At 36.4% G+C, this 23810-nt stretch overlaps 3 protein-coding genes across 5 annotated transcripts; all 3 read left to right on the plus strand.

The window, feature by feature from the left end:
- Nucleotides 1-387: 387 nt before the first annotated feature.
- On the plus strand, nt 388-8568 carry sh3bgrl2 (SH3 domain binding glutamate-rich protein like 2). 2 transcript variants are annotated; one of them, XM_044106850.1, is made up of 4 exons: nt 388-651; nt 3889-4074; nt 5312-5384; nt 6290-8568. In XM_044106850.1, exons 1-4 carry the CDS (start codon nt 607-609, stop codon nt 6361-6363), a joined length of 378 nt encoding a protein of 125 aa, XP_043962785.1. In that variant the 5' UTR covers nt 388-606; the 3' UTR covers nt 6364-8568. The 2 variants fall into 2 exon arrangements, with proteins under 2 accessions (XP_043962785.1, XP_043962784.1); XM_044106849.1 differs by having other exon boundaries at nt 389-651; nt 5312-5392; nt 6290-8560.
- Nucleotides 8569-10252: 1684 nt separating this feature from the next.
- LOC122825191 (deleted in malignant brain tumors 1 protein-like) lies at nt 10253-20717 on the plus strand. 2 transcript variants are annotated; one of them, XM_044106378.1, is made up of 17 exons: nt 10253-10355; nt 11290-11352; nt 11649-11675; nt 11813-12124; nt 13027-13320; nt 13465-13779; nt 13873-14163; nt 14768-15082; nt 15190-15489; nt 15592-15900; nt 16103-16417; nt 16846-17154; nt 17239-17532; nt 17663-17998; nt 18089-18196; nt 19089-19170; nt 19952-20717. In XM_044106378.1, the coding sequence occupies exons 2-17, from the start codon at nt 11316-11318 to the stop codon at nt 20100-20102; spliced, it is 3795 nt and encodes a 1264-aa protein (XP_043962313.1). In that variant the 5' UTR covers nt 10253-10355; nt 11290-11315; the 3' UTR covers nt 20103-20717. The 2 variants fall into 2 exon arrangements, with proteins under 2 accessions (XP_043962313.1, XP_043962312.1); XM_044106377.1 differs by lacking the exon at nt 10253-10355 and adding an exon at nt 11013-11127.
- Nucleotides 20718-21445: 728 nt separating this feature from the next.
- zgc:153284 (uncharacterized protein LOC751696 homolog) lies at nt 21446-23718 on the plus strand. The gene is made up of 3 exons (XM_044106379.1): nt 21446-21624; nt 21836-22003; nt 23460-23718. Exons 1-3 carry the CDS (start codon nt 21583-21585, stop codon nt 23520-23522), a joined length of 273 nt encoding a protein of 90 aa, XP_043962314.1. The 5' UTR covers nt 21446-21582; the 3' UTR covers nt 23523-23718.
- Nucleotides 23719-23810: the final 92 nt, after the last annotated feature.

Genomic DNA, 23810 nt, shown 5'->3' on the forward strand with positions numbered 1-23810 from the left:
CACTTTTGGTTGGTAGTTTTTGTTACGTTTTCTATTACAACGGATGTAAACAGATTAAGCAGTGCATTACATTTCAAACAGGGCTGAAACCCTCCTAGAGATCTTAACTTTCCCCCCTGCCATACCTGAAAAACTGGGTTAAATTGCTTAACATACTCAAAAACAAACCGGAATCATCGGCTTGCTTTCAGAATAAATTTAAGCTTCTCATAAATTTTCTATGTTTGAGGAACTACATTGTATCAATTTACATAAGTATTTCAGTAGTTATATGAAGTTTGCCCAATTACAAAAATAAAACATTTAATCTTAGAAAATCCACGTGGTTCTTTAAGTCAGTAATTTTGTTTTGAAAGATAGGGCGGAAGTGTAAAGTTCAGTTTGATCTGTGTTGCATGTAATTCAAAGAGAGTCGCTGGCTGCGTTATTATCGTGGCTCAGTTTAAATATCGGTGCAGCGTGTTCTTTCTCTGCTGAAGCACACTGCGCCTCGTCTGTTTTCAAGCTTTTGTCATTTTATGAGAGGAATAAAATTGTATAAGTTACAGAAAAACGTTGTTCGGTTACAACAAACCATTAGTCGACTGCTGGCGATAATTTGGGATTATGGTCGTCAAGGTTTACGTCGCTTCCTCAAGTGGCTCTATCGCGGTGAGTGTTTACAAATGTGTGATGAAACTTGCTGACAGGTGATTTAAGAAACAGGGCTTTGTAAATCTTAAAACGTTTCGTTGCTGCTTATATGATGAATTATGTAACTGATAATGAGCGCCAGTTGGTGGCCAACTAGTGAAAGTAGACAGCGTTATTCTAACAGGTGAAATAATCGCTTATATAATAAAAAAAAATATTAATAATAGTAATAATAATAATGATAAAACACCATTTACGCTTTTTGACTCAAAGTTAAAACAACTCTGTAGCACAAAATTACATGACCAAATCAGGGGTTACAAAAGAATAACATTGCTATAATTTATTTAAAGTGTGACGTCAAAAGCATATGTTCTCATATGGTCATGTTTTCATACTTTTTTGCCCGTAATAAATTAAATCATAAATTTGGAAGATGATTCTTATTTTAATCAGGATACCTTCTAATAAAAAAAAAAAAGATCTGAAGAACTTAGAACTAAAAAGTAAAGATACTGAACTTCTAAAGAGGTGCACACAAGATTTAAAAGAGAAAATGAGAATTAAGGTGTGTTGCGTTGTTGTTGTTGTAAGCATGGTAAAGACAGTGAAAACCTAAAAGATATCCCCCTTATTTACCATTCATCCTTTTATCTTCAGCAGCAACCATATTCCTATGTCTGCTTCTCCACTTTTTGATCTATAAAGACCTCTTAATACTGAACCTCTATGAAATGTTCTTTTCAACCCTTTTATTCTTTTATCCCATGTAATTCTATTAGACACCAGCAGCCCCATCTAGGATGAAATCTAACCACTTTAACTGACATATATTATCTTCTTTGAAAGGTGCACAAATGCATTTTTATAAGTAATACCAGAAGCTAGCAGTACTTTCTAATATCTTGTTGAAAAATTAAATCATTGTACATTTGGAATTTGGACTTGGAGAAAAGATAAAAAAATAAATAAATAAATAAAAAAAGTTTGACTCAGTTCAGTGACATGGGGTGCCTTAAATTTTCTAAACCATAATGATTTTGCAATTGTACACAAACAGGGTATCAAATGTAGTTCTTGTGTTGAAGCCACTTAGCAAACAACCATCACATCATTTTAAAAGAGGGCAGAGCTGATATGAGTGTTAGTAGAAAAATCATCAAACAGCACTCCCGCATGAATGCTCAAAGAGTTAGGTAATGGTACATATGAGTAATATATTTATTTTATCATGCTCAGCTCCTCAAAATGGGCCTCTATAATCTGTGGATGTTTACAAAAGAGTTATTTTTAATCTCATCACACATACATTCAAAGCACAGAGTCTCGTTTTTTTTTTTTTTTCTTTTTCTTCTTTTTTGGTCTTGCACATTTTCATGTACGCTCAAGTAACTCCACCATTTGGGTCAGCTAGCGCAAGGCAGAGCGTTGTGAGTGTTATTCATTCTGAATGGTTTTGATTTAATTTTCTGAATGAAGAACCACCGAGGATGGGTCACTCAGTTGGTGTAAAGTGAAGACTGTAAAGTAAAAACTGTTCTTGAAGGGCAGTAATAGAAAGTCAGGAAATCTGGAAAACACTCAAATACAAAAGTGCAAAAAAAACAAAACAAAAAAAAAAAACTGACAAGTGCAGAGAAAATAGGTTATAAAAGGGTCTAAGTTTGACCCCAGAGTAGTATAATCAGTTTAACACAAGCAGATTAATGGGGTGGAAATGATCAGCAGAGAATAGATCAGCTTAATTCATCCACTGATACTATTGCTGACACTAATCAGGAGCACTTTATTCATTAAATATTTAGAGCCGTCCTACATTTCACCTTATCATTTTAATACTGCAATCTTCTAACACTGAAGCTCTAACCTTTGGCCAGATGGACTCCAGTGGTTCAGATAAAACAGTTTGGTTTTTTTTTTTGGTTTTTTTTCTCCTACCAGACAAAGAGAACCTTTAAGAGATAACAGATTATTTGCAGTCTGTCTATAACTGATCTCACAGAACAATCCCTTATTGTCTTTAAGCAAGAACAAAAGCTCCTTTGTGATTCTTACCACTTCTAAAATAGCATGTAAATTCCCACATACAGTGTGATGCACGCTGCCACACAAATGTACCGATTTGTCATTTAACCTTCATCAAATATAGTCATCCATATTTGTCTCAAAATTCTTTAGGCTTTGTGCATGAATGTATTATAAAACATTACTAGTTTCATTTGTTCTCTAAAGTATATTCTAACTTGGTAAAAAGAAAGCACTTTTTTCCCCCACTTTGACCATGTTAGGTATAGAAAGATGATTAAAAATTCTAAATCTATGTTTATATAGAGACGTTTTGCCTTGAAGCCATGGTACATTCTATGACTTAATAGCTTGTAGAACCATGTTCAGCAGTAGTCTTTATCAGTTTCTCGTGTCCCTTTGGACAAAAGTCTTTTTTCCAAATTTGCTTGAATTGAATGAGGTTTACAAGATAATTCCTGGAAGAAACAGGTTTGCAGTGATTGCCCTGTGAGCCCATACTGTGTGTGATGGATGCTTCAAGTGTGGGGTGTTTCTTTTCCTCTAAATATATCTCTGGATGTTTCTTTCCCACAAAGTTAACAAATGCTGTCATGCATCCTGAGAGGTGCACAGTCTCCCAGAGGTCAGCCCCACAGGGAACAGCTGTATCCACTCCAGATCCCAGCTGTCTCTTCCACTCTGAGCATTATTCTGTTGCGTATGTTTCTGTTGTTTCAGGGGGCTTGTAAAACAGTGCTTCACTGAGGTTTGTCAATCAGACCCATCATTCCGTACAATCTGGTTATGGGTGAAACAGACTTGTAAACAAAATCAAATTTCATGTCTAAATCATATCCTAAACTGCATGTCTTTAGCTAATTGCTGTGTGGAGTAAGAAGAGATTCATGTCGAGCTTAAAGGATTTCAGATCTGAGATTCCAAACCTATACCTCTCCATAAATTAATAATAGTTCTTAATGCTCACATTGCAAATTGAGTCCATATGACCTTAATGCACTTCAAGTGTAGATATCAGCGCATCGTTTTGTGTGAGCAATCAAGTAAACTTTCAGTGGGCTGAGAGGCAGCATTGTAATTTCTTTTATTCTTTTGTGTTGTTTATGAGGTTATAAAATAGTGTATTGTATTTCTTGTAATGCTCCGGTACTGGTTTTATGAAGTACCGTGTCTATATTTCAGGTGCTTTTAAAAGCGAATCATTTAGCTTCCCTCTTTTGACCCGTCCAGGTAAAGAAACATCAGCAGGCAGTTGTGGGTTTCCTGGAGGCAAATCGAATTAACTTCCAGGAAGTCGACATTACCATGCTGGAGGAGCAGAGGCTCTGGATGTACCGCAACATCCCCAAGGAAAAGAAACCAGAGAAAGGCAATCCGCTGCCTCCACAGATCTTCAATGAGGATCGCTACTGTGGTGTAAGACAAATATCAGTTTCTATATCTTAGTAATCATCACAGTATCAGCAGTTCTTTAAACTTCCAAGTTTTTGTGTGGTGAAGTTTAACCATAAATCTTTTTCTTTTTAGGCAGCAATTCCACATGTTGTGTTACTACTGAACATGGCACACATTGTTATAATCTTTTGCTCAGTGAAGTTTAACAGAAAACAGAATTAAAAGATAAAATATTTGTTTCTCTACTTTTTATGAACTGATGTGTTTTTAAATGCTGCATTTCTGTATAAAAACAGCTATGACACAAGTGTGCGTTTGTGCAATTCAGTGAAAGTTTAAAAGGCATATATCAATTGCTTTACTTTCAAATTTTTTCTGGCCTTGTTATTTATGATTGTTGCATTTATTTCCACTGTTAAAATTAACATTTAAAATATTAATTTTAACATTGACACTGTTAAAATTACAGAACAAGTATACGGTTCTGTATAAAAAGTGCTTCCCTCCCTACAGATTTCTTTTGTTTTTTGTTTTTTGCTTTTTCGTCACTCTTTGATGTTTCAGATTATGAAACATTTTTTTATATTTGATGGATGAAAATAACATGAGTGAATGCCCCTTGCAGAAACTTTTGATTGAGAGCAAAATTCAAGATTGTATCAAAGCCGTGGCTTGAGCTGTGTTGTCTCCTTGTCCCTCATCTTTCTTCCCTTCAAATCAAGATTCCATTCGGCTTACATGCTTTAGACAAACTAACCCAAATGGTGAGATTGTTTCACATTCATAAATGTGTTGCCAATTAGAGGCCACACACGTATTCAGCTTTATTCTCATTAAAGTATCTTTCCTCAATCTCTTTCCTGTTTGCAGCAATAGGTAGTAGGACCAATCTGTTTTTACATTGCCATATCAGACAGATTTTGTTTTCTTCAAAATGTAGGGATGTTTGCCCTTTAAGGTTACCTATGTTAGTGAATGAGATGGAGCAGTCGGATATGTACTCATCTCAGATTGCACGCAACTCTGTAATCCCCTCATAATCCAGTTTCATGGATGGGGCGGATTATCAGCTCTGCCTGCCATCACTCTCGCTTGCTAAGGTAATCCAACATTACTTTGCGGTGCCTTCTGGGTAAATTATATTTTAATAAATGCATGAGGAAGTCGTCCTTACGGAGAACCGAACGAACATCTTTCAACATTTAGAAAAATAAATTTGCCTTTCACTGAATCTCAACATTTTGTCCTTCCATCTCAGGACTACGAAGATTTCTTCCAGTCAAAGGAGAACAACACTGTGTTTGCATTCCTTGGACTCAGTTCTCCACTCAGTAAGACAGTGAGTTTGTGTTCATATATAATGAAATACATTGTCTCTGTGGTGTATTGTAAATCACTCAGTGTACTGAGAAATCTACTTCTTCAATTAGTATATCCTCTCTTTCACAACATTGCTTGATCAGCAACTCATCTCCTCTCCCCCAGTTTAGTTTCTGGTTAAACTAGTGAATCACCTGTTGGTATTTCATAGGCATCAGCTTTTTATTTTCTTGTTAGTGGGGGAGGAGGGAAAAGGAAGAAGCAGTAGTACAAATTTCAACAAATCACAAGATTCAGCGCTCGTCTCACGTTTCATCTATATTTTTGACTTCATTCATATTTATGTTATATGCTCTCCAAAGATGTTTAGATGCACAATATCACAACACAACTTTCGTACTTGAAAAGTGGTCTTTACAAGTACAAATTTGATCAGTCTGAAAGAAATTACGAAATTGTTTTCTTATTATTTTTGTTCAAGGCAAACATGTTAGATAAAGTTTATGTTTCAGATCTTCAGTGATTTACTGATCCCCTTTCCAGAGAAATTAGACTACTTTGCTTGTTTTGTAAAAATGTTTGTCTTGTTTCAGAGGAGAAACATTAAGCAAATCTGTGTGATTTAATTTTTTTTTTTTTTAATCTAAATTTTGAGGAGCTTTGAGTAATTTGAACTTGACTGTTTTGGCCCAGTATAAACATAGATAAATTATAGTTCTGAGTCTTTTGTTTTTTTCCAAGCATAAAATTCATGTTTATCCAACCATCACATGTTACATCCAAGTGTTACCCAAAACCTTCTTAATACTCATACTTAACATTTTATTGTTTTCAGTTTCTGCCCTGAATAGTAACAAAATAATGGCTATCTGAAAATAATGTTGGGATTTTTTGTTTGTGATTTCCCCCTCCCCAGGATTTAGAGTGCTAGATCAAGCTCATCTTTACACATGCATAACTTCCTGCATTGCATCACTTCCTTTCTCGTGACAACTCCAGAGTTTTGCCAAACTTCAGCCCTGGTGAAAGCCACCTCGCTGACCCATTCACCGGATCTGAAAAGGGCCCAACGCTGCAGCTACAGAGATGAAATCATGGAGGACTAACTTTGGCTGGGTTCCGTTTGTGTTTGGTTTTGTTGCTTAACTTGTGTCGGCAAACGATGCTTGTAGCACATATCCCTGCTAACTCGAGAACCACGTAGCAGCATTTTCATCAGTGGCCTTTTAAAAGTGTCAGTGCAATGGATGGAGGTAAATGTTTAGGCGCTTCACTGCAGGACAGCTTTTGTTTACACCCTTGTTTAAGTGAGCGAACATCTGTGTGCATACTTTCTGTTAGCGTCCGCATCAGTCAGCAGCTGCTAATGAAGGTTGGTTGAATGAAGGGAAGACTTAATGTAGCCTAAAACAAACCAGGAGTTCGCCTGGGTGCCTGTCTGTGTCAATGTTATGACCAAATGTTAGAAAATGTCAGAATTAAATAATTTGTAGCTACCTGTATCTAGTTAAATAATGCTGTTTCAATATTTCATGTTCATTTGTTTTCTGTGCATGCAGTCCGTCTAGTGGCTTGATTTAAACTTGGGACATTTTGGCCTTCCCATGCTGTCTCTGGGTCTATTTCTTGGACTCTTCAGTTCTATTGAGGCTGCATTTTGTTACAGACAAAGACAAACAAAGGCTGTGTGGATCATTTTAATCCTCGGATTAGGTGCTCCAGTTGTTTTGACAGCTTGTGTTTCCCCTTCTCTCTACACTGCCAAATGTCAAAGTAAACATGCACTCCACTGTGGACAGACTTCCATATTTGTGCTCTATATGCCACAAAATATAAGTTTAACTTTTCTTAACTTTCAGTCTTAAGTCTATATTTGCTCTCAAATCCCTGTTAAATTGTGTTGGTTCATCATTCTGGATGAACATGTCTTATTTTATCTATTATTTTACGTAGCATTACAAGCAAAGTTTCATGCAAAAATATTCCCAATTTTGCTGATATGTCTCCGTTGTTTTTGCATCATAAGATGACCTTGTATTTTTTTGTTAACAGTAATCTACAGGTACACTGTACCACAGAGTATACTGTGCTACTCTTCCTGTTTTGCTGTCTTTTTTTTTATTTTGGCTTATGTTTCTTCTTGTAATAAGCTCATAAGAATTGTACTCAATCACACATTACTGTAAAGATTATTTTTGCATAAATGCAGATTACATTATTTCACAATAATTGCTTTGCTGTCAAGTGCATTTTATTTTTTACATTAGCTTTCCTTTTACTATTTTAAAATGGTTTTACTCTGTAACAGAGATGAGCACAATAAATGAATCGGTAGAAGGAGATCAGCACACCCTGGAAAAACATGACATGACTGCATGTAAACACAATATTAAAAACCAGTATTTTATATGACTGGACATGATAATGACAGGGTAGCTTTTTTACAGGTTCTACAATGAATATAATCATAAAATCTACAAAACGCAACAGATTCTAAACCTATATTTCAGTAATTCCCCTGGTCCTCAATAATTTAAAACAGCTTCTTTTGCTACTTGTTTACATAACAGCAAATTAATAATCCCAGTCACGTGTACTGAAAGCTCAGAATGAAAATATTTGAAATTCTGAAAACAAATGCAGCACAAAAACATGATGAATTCTTTCTCAATCTCAAATTACAGAGGCCATAGTCTCTGATCTTCTCTTGAAAGAGTCAGTTTCAATCTTATCCTTTCACGACCATCAGTCATCCTGTTTGTAACATGATCACTCTGTTTGTCAGGCACAGAGTACGTTACGTGGTGTAACGCAATTTCCCATCAGAGCCTGATTTGTATCTGAGTTTGTAATGATTTACTAGAACATAAATATGTGCTTAGCCTGTTTTTCTTTCCAAACGTCACTCTTCTGTATTTTTGTCAACGACAGAGAAAACTAACCAAATTATAGAAAAGTCTACATAGATATTGTTGTGATGTCTTTCAGGCAGTTTAGAGTCTTTGTGTGTTTTTTTTAATCCTATGTATATTTATTAGTAATCTAAATAATCAGTGTGTGCGTGTGAATTTCTAATTTAGTCGAACAACAGCGAAAAATGAACTTTAATGGCTCATAATGTTTAAGATATGACCTTTCACTATTTACAAAAAAGCAAGTATTTCCTAGTCTGTCTTTTATTTACTTGGCATAATCGGACACTGAAAATATTAGTAAATATCTAACCCTTTATATTAGTAAATATTTAATAAGAAGAACAGCCTTTCATTAAGGAATTCCAAATTCTTTCACAAAAATCAGTTCTCTTACTTTTGCAGAATCTTTCTTTTCCTTAAAACTAGATGACTGTATCTCATAACAAAATGTATTACTTTAACATTACACTTTTTATTACGACTGGCTAAAAAGGCATGAAGGGTCTCACTATGACTTTCCTTCTTCACGCTCTCTTCTAAAAGACATTAAAAAAGTCCCAAGAGGTGCTGCAGTTTAGCAATTATAACATTTCTGATTTCAATGAGATTATATACTGCCTTAATGAGATATAAATATTGTAATAGGGATTTTTGCACCTAGTTATAATCACAAAGTTTTCTCAAGATGGTGCTCATCAATTTATTTGGCATACTGGAATTGTTAATGGTTGCAGTAAAGGCACTTTGTCCTCAAAATACAACTTTTCCACAACATAAACTTATGCAGAAATCTTTTTCTTTTGGGTTTTCTCTTTAAGGGTTACCACGGTGAGGCATCTGTCTCAATGTAACGCTGCCTTCCCCATCTTCTTCTCTCATATTGATGTCCAGCTAGCTTGTGGATGCTGATGCAGAAATGCAAACATAAATAAAGAAGCATAAATATTAGTCATTTTTCAGAACTTTTGTCCATGTCGAAGTTACTTTGAATATTTATATTTATTGAACTGACAGATATGACCAAGTTTGGGTGAGTGCCCATGTTCTTTCAGTCATTTTTCTTAATTTTTAAGGCCAACACTTATGCCCCATTTAAAATTTTTAAAAAAAATTTTAAAATTAAAATCGTTACCTACCACTTGCTCGTTTTTACATCATTATGTCCTCCTTGTTCATTGCTGCCAAATAAACTGTGTATTGGTAAAACTAATTTACTATCATTTGCATGGTAGCTAAATTAGTCTATTATTCGCAAGTAAATTAGTAATTAGACATGAAGAATCAAGTGCATTTTTTGAAATGCATATAAGGGTGTACACTATGAAAACAGTAATAAGGAGAAGTTGTGCAGATTCTCAGTAAAGGAAATTGTGATGTGCAAAAATAGCTGAAGTCAGTTGACCCAAAATGCTGAATAGACAAATACACTTTTGCAATACATTTGAGCACAGATTGCCCCCTTCTTTCACCCTCCACACACCCTGGCCCCCAGATCTTCCCTGCCTAAAATTTTTACTAGATGTTCAATCTAATTTTAAGCATTTTTTGGTCATTAAAACTGTATTAGTCTGTTTGCCAAACATAGGACATGACCTACTGACAACACATATTTGTCAGTAGGATGCTATTTATCAGTGTTATATGCCACACTTTTAGGGCTTTTGCTGGTTAAATCACAAATGTTTTTAATTCTATTGTCACTTTCCAGTCATGCATCAATTTGTGTTGGTCTGCTAAAAATTACAACTGTAAACTAGTGTTTTGTATTATCGAACATGCTCCGGAAGGTACGGCTTTGTTACATTTAGCAGTGCTGTTTTGCTTTGCTGAACATTTTTGGAAGAAAAATTTGGTTGGTACAAGGAAATGAATAAATGCGCTGATCACAGAGAAGCAGAGTTTCATAATAGGAAATGTTTTGCATCCAGGCTCGAAGTGATATAAAAGATGGTGGGCAGGAGCTAGTTCCTGAATGTCAAGTGCTTGTGAAAGTGAAGTGCTGCTAGAGGTCAGATTTTCATTATTCTTCTGTTCTTGTTTAAAGAGAGGCTGCATCAAGCCTGCAAGGTAAGATATATATATTTTTAAACAGCCACACTATATATTATTTAAAAAACACACCAAAAATAAAAACTTTAAAAGTTTTAATTTCAACATTGCAGATCAAAATCATCTGTATGTTTGCTAAGAAGTAATCCAAATTTCTACCTGTTTATGTGAAAGTCTAAATCATTGAAATGTTCAGCACACTTTTTTTCTCAATGGAGATTAGTATGTGTGCATATTTTACAAACTGGATTCTCACACAGAATGACACCAAATTATGATTTTGCATTGCTAACAAAGTTATTGCAAAATTTGTAGAATTGAAAAAAGTGTTAAATAGTTGGAATGTATGAAAATGACAAAATAACGTCAGCCTACATGATCAGAGGTCAAGTTCGCTTGACATGTGCTCTCAAGCACGCTTCCTTTTGATGTTGGATGTTTTCCTCTGAATCTTTTGACACATTCTTTCATCCTTTCTAAAAAAAATAAATAAAAAAGCTAATATATTACACATCTGCTTTCTAAGAGTAATACATATAAAAAGGTGTACTATTCATGTCGCGTGTTAGATTTTTTTTTATGTGTGGTGTAAAAACAAAATGAAATCCCCTGTCATGTTCCATCTTTAATGATTGATCAAAATGTCAACATGTTAGAGTTTACACTTCAAGTCCACACAGTCCATTTTATTCATAGGGATCCGCATGGCGCGCACATCCTGCGACAAAAAATACATTTTCTGTTTGTTTATTAATTTGTAAGTAGTGGGAGATAATATTTGGATGTTCAGGTAAGACGCAAACATATTTTATCCTTTTGAGAAACGAGAAGTAATGATACAGTATCCAAAAGGCTCTTATTTCATTCCAAAATTTGTCACATGTAACCATCATTGTAGAGGGAACAATAGCTTCCTCTTTTTCACTTTTTCAATTTTCTGTACCTTTTGCAGAATTTGGCCTTCTCTGAGGACATAATATGGAAACTCAGCATTTTCGCTTCCTTTTAATTGCAGGTGAGATTTTGTTTTTCTAGACACATACTTTCTGTTCATTGGGTGAAATGGTTTCCTTTACAACTACCTCAGCAAAGCATTTCTTGCTCCCAAGTGAAAATTTGACAGATTTTACTTGGGAGCAAGACATAAGATACTAAGTTTATTTTAAAACAGATACTATTTAAATTTTGCATCTCTCTAATGTTGGAAAAAAGAAAGATTTTTCCAAATTGCCACACTTTTTTATTGATGGTTGTTGTAGATCTTCAGAACATCACACATAATTATTTAAACTATATGTAATTGCCCTTCAGGTCTGCTGAGATTACCACTACTTACAGGTCAGTAAATTCCAAACATGTGGCTGGATATCTATGTCCATCTTATTAAAAAAGGCCTCTTGGCTGTCTTTGTCCATTGTTTTTTTTTTGTTGTTGTTGTTGTTGTTTTTTATTAATTGGTTACATTTCATTTCCAGAATGTGATAAAATTAGACTTGTCGGGCCTTCACGTTGCGCTGGCAGAGTGGAGATTTTCCATGACGACGTCTGGGGAACCGTGTGTGATGATCACTGGAGCATTGCTAATGCTGAGGTGGTGTGCCGAGAGTTAAATTGTGGCATGGTTATGGAGGCCAAGAAAAGTGCGTTCTTTGGAGAAGGCAGAAATGAGATCTGGTTGGATGATGTGCAGTGTAATGGGAAAGAGACCTCCATTGTCAAGTGCCAGCACAAGCCTTTTGGGATTAATAATTGTGCGCATAGTGAAGATGCTGGAGTTGTATGCTCTGGTAAGTCCGATATTACTCACTATACTTGAGTTGCATCTTACATTTAATTAGAGCCCATACTTATCTGGGAAAACAAATGTGTGTTCTTTTTAAAACCAGAGTTAGAAGAAATACATTTGTAAAATGTGTGCAAGTGTTACAAGACTATAATTGTAAATGTACTTTCAGTGTTTAAGTTCACTTTGAACTTGAATGAGTTCAAAGTGAACAAGGTCAAAATCAAACCAGTGGAACTATGCTTATCAGTGGATACACTATCTGGGTAAAGATATGTTGTTCGGGTTTGTTGAAGCACGAACCCTGATCTTCTACCTCGTATTACAAATCTAGACTTTTAAATACTTAGAAATGTACTGAATTTAAATCAAATGAGCTGGGAAAATCATCCATGGTCCCAAGAGCCCACATTGCTGATGCGTGGCAAGTTTTGCAGTTTCATAATCGAGACTTTTCTTAATCCAATCTCAACAGTGGCGTTTCTTTCTCCGCCAAATTTACCAGGGGAATCAAGGTGGCACAAGTGTTGTTTCATGGGGTATAGAACAAAACAATTAAACAAAAAATAGATCACTATTATCAGTATTTAATGTTTGTTATATACATATTAGGGTGTACTATGCATATTCTGTGAGCTGCGATGACTGTGCAATGCATTTTAATGACTTGAGATAAAAGTGCTAATCTTAAAAAATATTAATTTAATTGTACATAAGTTTTTCTGAAAATAATATACACCCTTCTTTCACTTAATGGTACTGATCCTTGTTGAGGCTCTTATAACCCATGACAAATTAGGATCTCTCACTAAACAAAAATGACAGTAAGTTACCTATTTCAGATATTTATTGGAGTAAATTGACACACCTTGCTCTTAACCAAAAGTATACTGTCTGTTGTTTTAGAACATATTCGGATTCTCAACGGAACCAGTCGTTGCAATGGTAGAGTGGAGCTCTTCCAAGATGGCCAGTGGAAACGGGTGTGCAGCAGTGACTGGGGTAAGGAAGAAGCAAACGTGGTGTGCCGGGAGATCAGCTGTGGCTCGCCTCTTGTTCAGACTGCAACACAATACTTTGGAGAGGGACGGGGGCTGCATGGTGTCAAAGCTAACTGTGTTGGGAACGAGACCTCCATCGCCAACTGTGTGATGCAAGACTTCAGAGAAACCTGCATCGATGCTACCATTTCCTGCATGAGTAAGTCAAACTTATAACTCACATTATCAACTAGCGTTAGTTGATAATGTGATTATAGCGTTACTTCAACTTTAACGCTAAACATTGTATTTTTGTCAAGTGCTTGGATGGATATATCTCGATTTCTTTTCTAAAACTTCACAGACAGCAAGCCAATCCGGCTAATAAATGGGACTAATCGATGTTCTGGTCGCGTAGAAGTGTACTATGAGGGACAATGGGGAACCGTTTGTGATGACAAATGGGGCATGCAGGAAGCAGCTGTAACATGTCGAGAGATGAACTGTGGGAATGCTCTTGCTGTCAAGTACAAGGCCTTCTATGGAAAAGGACAGGACCAGGTCTGGTTGGATGATATTGACTGCACCGGTCATGAGAAGTCCCTGTCTGACTGCCCACATAGAGGTTTTGGAGAGCATGACTGTGACCACCATGAAGATGCTGGTGTTATTTGCTCAGGTAACATAATGTTCTAATATCCTTGCCACTGATATATGCACAAATAATTTTAGATAAATCTGACATAAATCTCTTTAACTTCTTACTTACCAGAGAATGTGAGATTGAGTAATGGGACCGACAGCTGCTCTGGCAGAGTAGAGGTCTTCCACAATGGTCACTGGGGAAAGATCTGCAGTGACAGTTGGGGTGGAACAGAGGCTACAGTACTCTGTAAAGAACTCAGTTGTGGAAGTCCAAAGAAAAACCAAGACGTCTTCGCTTTTGGTGACAGCTCACTGCCAGGGTATATATGTAGATGCTCTGGTAACGTGAGCTCCATCAGTCAGTGTGTGGTGGACGAACATGCCGGGAAATGTGAAGGTGTTTCTATTGCATGTGCAGGTAAGACAGACTATTTGTAAAAACAACATGTAACTCTCCATATTTTTAATAAGAAGAAACAAAACATTTAAGTTTCCATGTTGAACCAGTTCATTTAAAGGCTCTTTAGTGGTTGATTTTTTTTTTATCCATTGCAAGCCATCTTCATGTTATTCTGCCACATTGCATTTGCTAACTAACGTAGATCTTAATTATACATTAGGATAGTTGTGAACATGGTATAGAGTAGACTAAGGTAAATATAGTTCTCACTTATTTATACAACATGACTATTTTGTACCTTTTGCATCTTATTGTTTTGTGACGCCAATAGATAATAATAATAATAATAATAATAATAATAATAATAATAATAATAATAATAATAATAATAATAATAATAATAATAATAATAATAATAATAATAATAATAATAGCTTAGGGATGTATTTGCTTTGATAGATAAATTGGTGTGCCCATTATTTTGGTTCAATGCAGATTCTAAAGTTTTGTAGCAATCATGCCTTTGAAAAGAGTACTAATCAGATGTAATAAGTACTACACTAAGTTGTTCTCTGATCTGGCAAGTAATAACTCTTGTACTTCAAATATGACTTTTCTTCAGGTAACCCTCCTATTAGGGTTGTTAATGGCACTCACCGATGCTCAGGTAGAGTGGAGATTCTGCATGATGGCCAGTGGGGAACAGTGTGCGATGACGAGTGGGACATCAGAGATGCTGAGGTGGTGTGCAGAGCCTTGGACTGTGGATCTGCTCAGACAGCTAAAACTTCAGGCTTCTTTGGTCAAGGCCAGGGAGACATCTGGCTAGATGATGTAAACTGCTTCGGCAATGAATCGTCCCTTTTGCATTGCCTACGACCTCCTTTTGGAGAAAACAACTGTGGCCACGGGGAAGATGCTGGGGTGATTTGTTCAGGTATCTATGTTACTGTCTTCTATCCTATGTTTCAGAGGTGTGATTATCTAAATTTTATGTGGTCAGATCAGTCTTTTATCACCTAGTAAACTCTTCTTGTTTTATAGCTAACCTTAGGCTGATAAATGGCGCTGACTCCTGCTCTGGCAGGGTTGAAGTCTACAATGGGGGCCACTGGTCATCAGTATACAATGTCAACTTTGGCATGAATGAAGCTGCAGTGGTGTGCAGAGATATGAATTGTGGAGATGCTGTAAAGGCTTTCGGATCAATTGGGGAAAGCGTAGACCTCAGAGGCGTAAAGATGAGTTGTAGTGGTACAGAGCACTCCGTCACTCAATGCACGCTGAGAGACTATACCAGAAACAGAAATGATCGTATTCAAGACGCATCAGTCCAATGTTCTGGTATGTGGGGTGTCAATTTTTAACAAACTATCTCAATAAAATGTTAATTCACATGAAATGTGTAATTTTCTGCTCACCCCTGTATGTCACCTGTACTTCCAGGAAATGTGAAGTTATCTGATGGGCCCCATCGTTGTGCTGGAAGAGTGGAGTTTTTTGATAAAGGCCAGTGGGGGACTGTGTGTGGGGAATCCTGGGACATTAATGATGCAACGGTTGTGTGCAGACAGCTGAACTGCGAGAGGGCTCATAAAATTACCAAAATGTCAGAGTATGGTCTTGGGTCGGGACAGACCTGGATTGAACAAATTGAATGCAATGGAAGGGAGTCTACTCTTTCCCAGTGCCAACAAAGACCATATAGAGACAGAACATGCAACACAACTGCTAAAGCTGGTGTGATTTGCACAGGTGAGTAATAATAAAAGGGAAAAAAACATTCATTGTTTTAGTTTGTTTCCTTGGTTTCTTTCTTTTCTCAATATGACATTGTGGTTGAAGATTCTTCTGTAAATACACCTTGAGGTTCATTTAGTGCACATTAAAAATACCAGATTTGTAACTAGACATTGTGTGCTGTATGGCTACATCTTTGCATGACTTGTCTTCACAGGGAGCTTAGAGGTCCGGTTGGCTAAAGGCAAGGATGAGTGCTCTGGAAGGGTTGAGGTCCGTCATGCTGAAGCATGGCAAACGGTTTGCGATTCAGCTTGGACGGAAAGTAAAGCCGAGGTGGTATGCCAGTTGCTGGAGTGTGGCCATGCTTTGAATGCTCCTGGTGGTGCTTCCTTTGGTCAAGGCAATGGAACTGTAGTGGAGGCGAGTGAGTCGTGTTTCGGCAACTTGACTTCTCTTCAAAAATGCTCAGTAAATGGATTTAGTAGATCAACATGTGGACATGAACATGATGCTGGGGCCGTGTGTGCAGGTAAGTTTTTTGTAGATAGCATCATGTTTTATGATAATTTTCCATCCAAAAATACCAATCAGAAGACCATTCGCTGGTCATTTGGCCTTGATTACATAAGGGGACATCCCTGTCATTTTGAGGATTAGAAAGGTCAGGTCAGCTTTAACAGGTGTTTGTTTTTCTGCACGTCTCATAATTGTCCTGTGAATTGTTTTTTTAATTTGTTTGACTTCTAGATGACTTCCTTTTTTAAACTAGGACATTGAATGAAGATTGTGATAAAACACAATGAAACCCAAGTTTACATCTTTAATTATTACATTTGGTATAAAGGTAGAGTTTAATGGGTTTTATTGATTTATTTACTTGTGACAGGTTTGATCATGGTTTGTTTGTAAAGGTGTGTCCATTTGGTTTGTACAGAATGTTTTTCTGTTTTTATGCAGCCCAGCTGCGGTTGATAGGTGGCTCAGGCCAGTGCTCTGGCAGAGTGGAGATCTTCTACAAAGGCCAATGGGGTACCGTGTGCGATGATGACTGGCAAATGAGCAATGCTGATGTGGTTTGCAGACAGATTGGTTGTGGTCATGCGGTCTCAGCCCCCACCAGTGCACATTTTGGTAGAGGCTCCGGTCCAATATGGTTAGACAATGTGGAGTGTACAGGCCAAGAAGTTGCACTTACACACTGTCAACACCGTGGTTTTGGAGAAAATAACTGTGGGCATGGTGAAGATGCTGGTGTCATCTGTTTAGGTAAGGAACCAGGTTCATTTTTAATCTAGAATTTATTTTTCTTCCCTAATTGAACTTTTTTGTGGTTCTACAACTGCATCTCAGGTGATCTACAAAAGCCCCAGATTACTTTGAGTCCTTCTGCAGAGGTAATCTGGGGGGAGAAAGTGGAAATCACATGCACTGTGGCAACAGAACACTTGGGAGGGACATTTGTGCTAAGAAACACTCAAGGGTCATTTTCCAAGGAAAAATTCTCAGACCATGAGGCTGCAACCTTTGTCTTCCCTCAAGCAGATTTCAACCTAAATGGGTCATACTTCTGTGAATATCATAAGAAAATGGCAGATCAAATTATTTATTATCCTCAAGGAAATACAGCTGATCTCTCTGTTAACGGTAAAAAAGTTTCTTCATTGTTTTTTGTTGTTGTTTTTTTATGTGTAGTTTTACAAAACATACTATAAATTCATATTTGTGTACAGACATTATCATAAAATCTAAAAGAAAATTTGTCTTTATCTTGCAGTAAAGTTAGGGATTCCCAGCATCTCTATAACATCTGCTCATCAGATGATGATCTACAGTCCTGTTAAACTATCCATCCCCAGAGGAAGTGCCTTCTCCATAACTTGCACGATTCATTCCAGGTTTCCTGATGGCGTCTTCTACCTGAGCAGGTCTAACAAAAATATCACTGAGGCCAAACCAACGTTTGGACACAACATTTTCTATGTGGCGTACTTTGATTTCCCAGAAATAGATTTTAAAGACCAAGGAGACTATGCTTGTGTCTACACTGTTAACATCTCATCAATTCCCTTCTCTTCCTCTCCCTCCAAGACAATCCAACTCATTGTACTCGGTAATGTCTGACATAAAGAAATAATTGCTTTACTTCATGTTTTTGTTTTTAGTTCTTTTTTTCTTCCAACACATGTTTTTCTCTTTACAGCAACAAGTTCTTCATCAGTTGTTGCAGGTGTTGTGAGTGTGTTAGTGATACTGCTTATGTTGTTGGTCATTGGTTTCTTTGTTTGGAGAAAGAAATGGCGAGGCGCTGGTAAGATTCCTATTTTATTGTTAATGTTTATTGAATACAAAATTGTGCAGTGGTCCATTGGGCCTTTATCACTCATTTATGTTTGAAAACTTGCAGAGTTTGTCATTTGGATGTTGCTGTGTATCACAACTTTTAGCAGCAGGGTGTAATGGATACTTTTTATTGTAACACACTGCATACACCAAATGAAAAGATACATATATTGTTTTTTACGCTGTCTAAGGTTAAGTCAGACCAAGCCTCAAATTTCCAAAATAATGACTTTAAAATACATCCACAGGTGCGTGTCCAATTAACTGAAATGTTTAAGTTAGTTAACCTATCAGAAGGTATTGAATGCAAACATCTGACTTTGAAATTAGCAATAAAACTTCAATAAATTATTTCTGTCATTGTTATGTCTTTTAGCAAATATAGAAATTTTGGCGATTCTAAATTACCTATAACAAGAAAGGTTTGTTTGATTTAAGTTCAGATAGTGAGATAAAAAATGTATGTGTATATATGTAAACTTCTGGCTTTGTATGTACATATGTGCACATATTTGTTGGCACCGATGTTAAAAATGGTGCAATAAGCTCTAAAATAAACAGATTTTTCCATCCAGATTGCAAAATCTCAGAGTGAAAACTTCTAAAAAACATCTAAACTGAAATTACATTAGATTTATTTTCTAGAGTAAAAAAAACAATAAATATATTTTTTTAACAAAATCACCTGTGCTACAGCCCTAGGCTCCAATGAAAATTATACAGAATTTTATTTATTTATTTATTTTTTGTTGAGGAATTCAAGTTTATAGTAGATTAAAGTAAAAACTGAGTAATCCATGACTTTATGTGAAAACAAGAACTGCTTTTCAATTGACCATGATGCTATGCTTTCTTTTTAGTTATCATGGTTCAGTTTAACAACAGGTCAGAACCCAAAAAGCAAGAGCTGGACGACAGAGGCAACGGGGCACTTGATGAAAGGTAAGAATAATCTGCAGCTGTCTCACTAACTTCTCCACAACTTTGTCTTTTATGTGCTCTAATGCTGTGTTCCTTGATACTCACTTGTTAAAAACCCATGATTCATTTTGTCAAACAACTGAGTATATAGGGAGATAAATAGCATGTAGGTAGTTGCTATTCATTTGTTGAAATAAAAAAGTGTTCAGATGGCAATTGGTTGTGCTAAATTTTATTTAGGGCAGGTGTTTGCAAATGTTTTCTAACAATAACAACAATATTTGGCCATTTTCAGTTTTTTGTGTTTTGGCTAAAAAATACAGAAAAGACAGAAAGGAACTTACACCTCTTGGATATCGCTGGAAGAGATATCCAAGATGTGTATCCAACACCACTGACTTCTTTAGTGTCATTATAAGATGCAGAAGATAATGAACTAAGAGGATTCTGTGCCTGTGCAGCTACAGGGGTAGGTTCTGGCCATTTGTGAATGACCAGCAGCAGGGTGGATTGCATGCCAGCCATGGTCGCATCTCTAGGCGCCATCCGCTCCTCTATTGTAGTGCACTTTCTGTTGGGCGAAAGATCTAAAGCATTTTAAAGTCTAATGGCTCAAGTCCATATGAGTAATTTGTATAAAAGTTAAGTTCCAAGTCCTTTGTGATTTTATCAGGTTGGTGTAACCTGAGTCTAAGCCTCTGTTAGCTGTTACAAAAAGTTGCTGTCACTGATTTAAGGTCAAACAGTTTGGAAACTATGTTGTGGTGACAATTCCAATCTTGTCTGTCTTCCTCATTTTTAGGGAACGTACCAACCAGTTGTATGATAGAGGACAACACGACAGCATGAAAAGAACAAACAACAATCTTGAGTTAGAGAGCACTGAGGAAAAAATCCCAGAAGATTTGGCAGGAAGAGTCTGTTACGAGCATGAACCACTGGTTGATCCTTAATGGACCCTTAATGGATCAACCAGCTGTACCATCCAACACAGTCCTACTACTTATTTTCAAAGCAACACAACATCAAGCTGAAAGGCATTGTTTAATTTCTTTATGCTTTGTTGAAAACACCAATGCTGATGCCTTAATGTTCTGAGACTTCAGAGCAAACGTATTCTTTAGAAAACCAACCTATCGGGAACAAGCATTGGACCTTTTGATGCTGTGTAGAAGCTCCTTACAAGTTCCAAAATAAATAGGGAACTTTGTTGTGTTTTTACATTTATTTTTTTTAAAGTACCGTAATTTTTAGTTTTTATTTTACAATTGAATGACGTAAGCCTTATCATTTGCTTTAATGATAAGTGCAAGCAATGAACAACTGCTTCTTGTTTGCACAGATAAAATATAGTTCTAATCTCTCGTGCAATAAAATTCATTTAGTCAGAAACAATTATCTTCATTCATATTCCTGTGGTGATTTTTAAAAATAAATTAAATCATAATGCTATTTGGTGCTTGAATGAGTTGGAGGTCTTAACCACCTTGAATAAAAAAGTTTTTGGTGTTTCTCAGTAATTTGCTTTTTGTAAAGTGTGACTGATTAATAAAGTTTTGCTTTGAAAAGAGTGGTTGTGTCACTTTTGGCTGCAACAACTAAGTGTTTGCCATTGGACAATGTTGTTAAACAAATTAATTTGTCCAGCTGTTTGTTTTGATTTCCTCACACTGGAGGTGTTTCAAGCATGAATTACTTGTTTAAGATCATGCATCAGAGTCTCAATTAAATATTGGTACAGAGCTTGACTTAGCCACTTAATCTCAAAGCCTTAATTAAACCTCCAAAGCAACCCCAAACCAACTCACGGGGAGCACAATGTTTGACTATCTAAATATTCTTTTTTCTGAAATGCTGTGTTCAACAGGCATTGTCATGCAATCCTTAACATACCAGGCAAAAGTGAAAGACAGGGGTGGGGTGTGTTGGGGGTGTTCTCATGCCACCCCCCACAACATGCCACTCTGGGCGGTTGCCCATGTCACCTATATCTAAAACCTGGGCATAAACTGGTGCAGTGTTGCATATGGTGCATTTTAAACTGAAAATATTCAAATCAATTTATTGTGCTTAACAGTGTTTGAGTAAGGTGCTAATAATAGAAAATAAAAAAATGTTTGTGTATAACTGTAAATTCCAGGCTTTAATGTAGTTTAACTGCTGTTTGGGGCTTTTAAAGATGTGCTTCTGTGTGGGAGTGTGCATTCTTGAGTGGTTTTGCTAATGACAGGGACAGGCCTTGACTGGAATATGGTCAGACAAGTGGGTGTGTCCATGCAGGAAGGTAAACTCTGTCCAAACCTGTTCACCTTGGCTGCTGCTTCAGCAAACCCACATACCTTCAGACAGCATACTGCAACATTCTCAGGGTAGTTTCTCTCTGAAAACCTCAGTTTTTGTCCATATCGGTGTTTTCCTTTTGGAATAGTAGACATGTTGACGGTGTACATGGCCAGTGTGAGCGGTTCTGTGGAGGTACAGTATCCAGTCTTTGTTTTCCTCGTTATTTTGCAGCAGAAAATACAGTGAGGCATGGTGTAGATTGTATTTTCCATGTGTAGACAATCTGTGTGCACAATTCTGAAGAACACGTAGTCAGTGCGGCGTATCTTTGGTAGAACTCAGACTCAACCACTGCACGGGCACACTTGACCTCTGCTGACTGATTAAATGCCTTTCGTTCCAGATGAAGAAAAATCAAGAACGGATCTTTTCTGTCCTCACTTCTAAGAAAATTGCCTTCAAGCAGGTGGATATTACTCAGAACACCCAGGACAAGGATTTAATGAGGAAGAAGGCAAACAATCCAACTGCACTTCCTCCACAGATATTCAACGGAGATGTATACTGTGGAGTAAGTTTTCATTAATCCTGTAACAGTGATAAGAGTTAGAAAGAATGAGGTAAATAAAAAAAATAGATTTAAAGGTGAAGGGTTCCCACATGCACCACACCTAAAAACTCCTTGCAGCACAGTAGGGTGTGGACACAGGGACTAAATAAATATTTGCTGTATGAATCACCCATGTTGTGGCTTCACAGACTCTACTGTAATTCTAAAAAAAAAAAAATAGCCCACAAAAAAGAACCTATTCTCATTTTATTTTGGAGTTCCACAGACATTATTTTCTGCCATCCTTTTTGATTCATTCATGATGAATTACACATGAATTAAATGCTTGAATTACCCCCTCAGCAGTAGCAGTTCTTGTCTGAATGGCACCCTATGCAAGCTTCTCTTTCTGTCGCCCCAAACTTGTACTGCAGTGCAGTGTGTGAAAACTTCCAAGTTGGATGCACATGCATAATAACAATATAAAATGTGTTCAGGGTGTAAAGGACAGATTAATACGATGTCTAAAAAAAATATATGGTGCACCACTTAAAGTGCCACCTTGGGCAACTACTCATATGGCCCATTTCATGTGACGAGATAAGACTCTTACCCAGTACAAACTCATAGGAGCTCATTGAAACGCTTTAATTATGTTAAGATGAATCCAGTTGTGTAATACCACATTGGTGTGATTTAAGGAGTTGAAACTTGTCAAGTTTCAACTAGTCAAGCACACTGCATTCTTGCCCCAATGTGATTTGGGGCAATACTCCAAAACACAATTCTTTCTGGCTTGCTTTTTTCACCTAGCATGGAATAAAGTTTTCACAAATAGTCCACCATACAGTATTTGCACCCACACACAACCTTCAAATCTTGAACAATCAGACTTCATTATTTACTAAACCATAACTGATGTTCTTGCTCTTCCATAAAATTGTTCTAAAACACCCAACACCCAACCCTAATACTTAACAAAATAGTTTTTCTTTAAATAATAATAATAATAATAATAATAATAATAATAATAATAATAATAATAATAATAATAATAATAATAATAATAATAATAATAATAATAATAATAATAATAATAGTAACTTAACAGTTTTACTTTGTCATCCCTTAAGTTTGCCCCACATTACAAGAAACTCTTTGAAAGAAAACAGTTTTGGTAGAGTAGACTAGTCACATGAAAGTCTAACATTTCTATTCATCCAAATATGGTCACAGAACTTTGACAGTTAGGAACAATGTTTATGTGAAGTCATGTAATAAATTGCTTTAACAAATATGAAACATTGTATACAAGCTACTAGGAGATATTAGGGGAGTATATTACTACTCACATTCTTCTTCCTGTGCTGTAAACAATTAAATAACTTACAACCACCTGTCTTTATGTTTTTTCTCTTGATTCCTCCATCTCAAGCAAAATTTTTAATCAGCTAATTTTCTTTCTTTTTTCCCACAGGACATTAATGCATTCAACGAAGCGATTGAGAATGAAGAACTTGAGAAGTTCCTCAAGCTATAAAGGGAATACTGAGCAGCAATGTGAGCAATACTAATGGAATTTGCTTCACAAACTATTATGAAAGGATATCTTTTTGCTCATCTATGTGCCATAGAGTATGCTTTATTGCTACATGATGCCAAGAAGTGTTGTCTTTCTTTTGGGTAGCAGCACATTTTGGAATGTTGTAAAAGTGAAATAAAGTGTTTCAAAACTGTTTGATATATGTGTTATTCCCATTTATTTTTGTAGTTCTTTCTTACTTCAATCATATAATTTCACTCTAGTAATCAGCCAACATCACTATTT

The sequence above is a fragment of the Gambusia affinis genome, linkage group LG22 (assembly GCF_019740435.1).
Source record: "Gambusia affinis linkage group LG22, SWU_Gaff_1.0, whole genome shotgun sequence".
NCBI classification, from domain to species: Eukaryota; Metazoa; Chordata; class Actinopteri; order Cyprinodontiformes; family Poeciliidae; genus Gambusia; species Gambusia affinis.